The sequence below is a fragment of the Arachis ipaensis genome, chromosome B01 (assembly GCF_000816755.2).
Source record: "Arachis ipaensis cultivar K30076 chromosome B01, Araip1.1, whole genome shotgun sequence".
Lineage (NCBI taxonomy): Eukaryota > Viridiplantae > Streptophyta > Magnoliopsida > Fabales > Fabaceae > Arachis > Arachis ipaensis.
Window position 1 is genome coordinate 22,184,253 of NC_029785.2, and position 4,900 is coordinate 22,189,152.

A 4,900-nucleotide genomic window follows, 5' to 3' on the forward strand; every position below is an offset into this window, starting at 1 on the left:
GGTACAAGTTTAATTTCGATTTAATATGAATACATATGTCAGCATTTTCATCTTTTATGGATAAAAATGGTCATTTATTCTATATGAATATATACAAAATTGAAAACAGGTTAAGTCAGTTGTGAATTCTTCAAACACTCAGGAACTTTATAAGTTCTAATGATATATGAGCATAAAATAAAGTCAATATATTTCATTTTTTTCTTGTATGCATCTAAATATAAGCACTATCACTTCAAATATGATCAGAACTGCTACCCTAATTAGAGTTCTTTTCAAAAATCAAACTAAAAACTCATATCAAAGTTTACTAGTTTGGCTTTTTGAACTACCTTAGCTTTTATGGAGTCATCCACGTGTCACGGAAATTTTTAGAAGGTTAGATTTAACAGTGTTTGAATAGTTTTCTGGAGTGTTTGAGAATACTCTAGATGGTTCCGGAACATTCTAGAATGTCCTAGAAGGTCCCGGAATACCCTAGAAGGTTCTAGAAGACTCTGGAAGGTCATAGAATCTAGAAGAGTGTAGATGTATATAGAAGTATAAAGAGTGATATGGAATAATCTAGAAACATTTAGAGAGTTGTGGTAGGATAGATATTTGTAAAGAAGGTTCTGGATGATTAATCTGGACCGTTGATTAGATTTAATCCTAACCATCCATTGAGGAGGTGGATGGCTATAAATAGGGATGAGAGTTAGAGTTTGGGTGTGTGAATCATTTGTAACCACACTTGAGCAATAAAGTGTTCTTCCACCAAAGCTTCCTTTCTCTTGTGTTCTCTTGTGTTCTTAGCTTTCTTGCTAAGTAAAGAGGATTAGGCTGACTTGGTCTTAGCTCAAGAGGTTGAGTAAGTCCGAGTGTCGGCACGGTAGCGTTGGAGTGTGTCCAAGGCCGTGACATATAGCTCCGGTACACGAAAAATCCAATCCACCCAAATAAAAACCAGTCCCGTATCTAATCGGGTAATTACCTGCACCGATTGAATAGCGGCGGGATGAATACGTGCGGATACGATGGTGCTGTATTTTTCATATTCCAATGAGCTGTCCAGATGGATAGGCAAAATGCCTCTGTTTCTGAACTACCATGAATGCATATATTGACAAGTACACACAACGGGATACAATACAATGAAATATATAGATACAAAAATCTTAACGTGTAGAATAAATAATAAATAAACACACTAAAATATAATTATAGTCTACTATATCAACCACAATAATATTATAATCTCATCCAAATACAAACTCAAAAATCAAATAACAATAACAAAATCAAGAATATTTTATGTACTGTAATTCTTTACGGTGACAATCCAGAGGCAACGATAAACACCAACAAATAATTTTTTGCCAAGATCATCTTAGCATTGAGCGGAGCAACCATTACCTTTGCTGATTGAGAAAAGTGAGCTGAGTTTGAGTAAGAGCAGTTGAATGCGATGAGCGACGGCAACATGGCAACGACCACGACGACGGACAACGGGCGAAGAGCGGCCGAATAGGGACCGTAGACGCGGATGCTGGCGATTGACAAATCTGGGGAGGGGTTCGAGGCTTCGAGAACGATGAGACGGATGGGGAGATGCGAACGCTGGCAATTGGCGATCTTGACTGCGATAGGCGACGATGGTGAGACAAACGACAGCACGATGGAGGCTAGGGTTTCTAGTCTTCCTTAGAGAATGAATTAGAGTCTTAGAGATTTGTGACAGAATAAGTGAGAGACTGAGAAGTGAGAGAGAGACCGCGTGGAGGAGACTAATATAAAACGATAATGTTTTTGTAAATCGGTCGAATTTCGATTCGATCTGACCGACCAATTTTCAGCCGATTCATCAGTTTTTTTTATCGTTTTTGAAAAAATAATTTTTTTGTATAGACTATATCGTAAAATCTTCTAACTTCTAGATGGATTGATTCCATCGGCCGATCCAATCCAATTTTTCGAATCATGTAAAAAATCTTTATTTAAATTAATTTATTCATATTTCTTATTCGAAAAAATCATCTAAAATATAAAACATCACCATTTATTTATCATTTTATTTTAGGGTAATGTTAGGTAGACAAAAAAAACAGCCAGAATTTGCCTTATTTAGCATTAATTAATTATTGCAACAATTAATGAATGCCAAATAAGGTAAGTTATGGCTGGTTTTGGCTGATTTTCTTTGGTTACTAAACATTTCCGTTTATTTTATTCTCCAAGTTCTTGAACACGACAAGTAAACAAACTATGTCCGATCTTCTTAAGTTCCGAAGCAATGATGAATGCTAATCACATCATCAGTACAAAGAATCTTGCCTATATAAACCTTTCTTCTACAATTATCCCTTCTCACCTCTCCATTCTCACACTTACAAACACTTAAACACTCTCAACTCTCAATCCCACCAAAAAAAAATGGAAGGTAACACTCTTCTCTTTCTCGCATTGCTCTGTATTGTAGTTGCCGGCGTAGGAGCCCAGTCTCCGGCGGCCTCTCCGACCGCATTAACAACAACTCCGGCCACCACCACCCCAGTTTCTTCTCCCGCACAAACCCCTTACAAACCTAAATCACCAGCTCCGGTTGCTTCTCCCAAGCCAGCAGCTTTATCTCCAACAACAAATGCTGCCGCTCCTGCTCCGGCAACCAACCCTCCGGCGGCGACTCCTCTGACCACTCCGCCGCCAGCAGAGGTTCCGGTGAGTTCTCCACCGGCACCTGTTCCAGTGAGCTCTCCACCTTTGGCAGTGCCAGTGAGCTCTCCTCCAGTCGCGGCACCAATCACCCCCGTGGCTCCTGCTCCAGCGCCGACGAAGCCTAAGAACGGAAAGAAGAGTAAGAAAAATGGTGCTCCGGCACCGGCACCGTCGTTGCTTAGTCCTCCAGCTCCACCCACAGGAGCTCCTGGACCCAGCGAAGATGCTTCGTCTCCTGGTCCTGCTGCTTCTTCTAACGACGACGTACGTTCGTTTATTTTCTTTTATTCTTAATTTAATAATTGATTTTTTAATTCTATTATAATTTTGTAAACTTAAAATGATGTAGCAATGTGTTCTTCTATCCCTTAACCAGAGGTCTTGAAAAAAAAAATCGTATTGAAAATCCTACCGTTAGTCAACCAGATCTTATCAGTTGGATTTTTATTCGAGACCCAAACGACCGTTGTTCGATTCTAGGGGAAAAAAAATCTTAAAGTAACATATGTTAATTTTAAATTTTTTTCCCACCAGTAATTGAATTTTAGACTAAAGTATAGATCTTGATTACAGTAAAACACTGGAATCTGAATTTGTGTGCCTTTTGATTTGCAGAGTGGAGCAGAAAGTATCAGGAGCTTGAAGAAGGTGATGGGATTCTTGGCATTGAGCTGTGCGGCTCTTGTTTTCATCATCTAAACACCACACACTCCTTTTGCTGTTGTCATATTCTTGTATAATTCCTTTTTATCTTTTTAAATTTTTCTTTGGGCCCTGCTATGGGCATACATTACATTTATTTACATTGTTTGCCTGTATCATTTTGTTCTTAAGGTTATTATCATTATCATTATAATAATTAATCTCAATAATGCTTGGCCTTTCGGTTGGTTCGATCATTTTGGTTTGTGCATTACTCTTTGAGTTGCTTTAAGGTTCAATGTCATGATTTTTAGGCTTTAACGACTTATGATTATGACTTATAAGTGGTTGCATTGCACACACTTGCCCTATCGGTTAGAGTGAAAGCGAAGGAAAGAAAATAATATGTGCTAACATGAGGCTACTTTTTGTCTAAGGAAAAAAAAAATTAATGAGTCGATATTGTTGCAATATAATACGAATACGAAATTATATTGAATAGAAAGCTCAGACAAAATTCTTTTCTCTTCTTGGAAGGTTTGGAAACAGTTTTATCCTTAGTTTACTTTTTAAGTGGAATTAAAGGAGAACATGTCAATTAAACAAAAGTAGATAGGATAAGTAGGTTTATGAAAAGTCATTCTTATTATTATTGTCAAAATAGTTTCTAAAAAAGTATACGTGCTTTAATTTTGTTGTCAAAACATTGGAGCATCAAATTGGTCCTAATTTATGTCACGCATCATCTTCTAAGAGCAACTCTAATGCTAAGAAATAGAGTTCTTCTTCTGACATATGGAGACTTAATTACCATTGGAGTGAAAAGGGAAAGATGGCTCTTCACGGGGATCAAGGTTGAGAGTCCCTCTAAGCAGAGACTTGCAACAACCAATAAAATCATGCCATGTGGTAAGTTAATTAAAAAAATAAAAAATATATTAAATATATATATTAAATACTTATATATCTATTTAATTAATTATTTATATTAATTATTTAATAATTAGTTATATTTAATTATTATTTATTTTAATATTTTATAATATTGAATTATTTTGAATTTATAAATTTAAATAATATTATTATAAAAATAATAATTATATTAATTTTAATTACTTAATTAATTAATTAGGTGAGACCACAATAGAGATTAAAGTTAATTCCTTCTAATGGAGAAGAGAGAGATTCATTGAGTTCCTATTTATTAGTTATGACGCAAAATCTGATGTGGAGTCACTTTTTATGACAGGTGGGCCATAAATATGGACTGAAATGAGTTTCCTACTGAAAATAGTCTAAACTCTTACTTACTAAGAACCAATCTGATTCGGTTACATTTTTTGGTGATTAATTTAATGCATTAATCTTTCAATAATGAACCTGACACACGTGATTTTCTAAAAACGATTTCAATAATAAACCCTAAATCATTTTACATATCAATAATCTTTGGTAGACAAAAATAATCAGATAATTTAAAATAATTTTATTTAGTATTTATTAATTATTATTAAAATAATTATATAATTTTAAATATTATAAATATATAATTATAAATATTATG

The 4,900-nt window shown here is 35.1% G+C and overlaps 1 protein-coding gene and 1 long non-coding RNA gene across 2 annotated transcripts in view; both read left to right on the forward strand.

Annotated features, from left to right (window-relative positions):
• Window positions 2,158–4,900, forward strand: part of LOC110270223 — a 22,176-nt gene continuing 19,433 nt past the window's right edge. The window contains exon 1 of the long non-coding RNA XR_002359498.1: window positions 2,158–2,297. This is a non-coding gene — a long non-coding RNA (uncharacterized LOC110270223). The remainder of the gene's footprint in view (window positions 2,298–4,900) is intronic.
• On the forward strand, window positions 2,283–3,593 carry LOC107627329 (lysine-rich arabinogalactan protein 18). The gene is made up of 2 exons (XM_016330175.2): window positions 2,283–2,958; window positions 3,310–3,593. The coding sequence occupies exons 1-2, from the start codon at window positions 2,413–2,415 to the stop codon at window positions 3,391–3,393; spliced, it is 630 nt and encodes a 209-aa protein (XP_016185661.1). The 5' UTR covers window positions 2,283–2,412; the 3' UTR covers window positions 3,394–3,593.

Bases quoted from the DNA above. Each gene is read 5' to 3' on its own strand.
- LOC107627329 (XM_016330175.2), top strand. From the start codon at position 2,413: ATGGAAGGTAACACTCTTCTCTTTCTCGCATTGCTCTGTATTGTAGTT. The intron at 2,959-3,309 runs GTACGTTCGTTT...TTTGATTTGCAG, and splicing joins CTGCTTCTTCTAACGACGAC to AGTGGAGCAGAAAGTATCAG.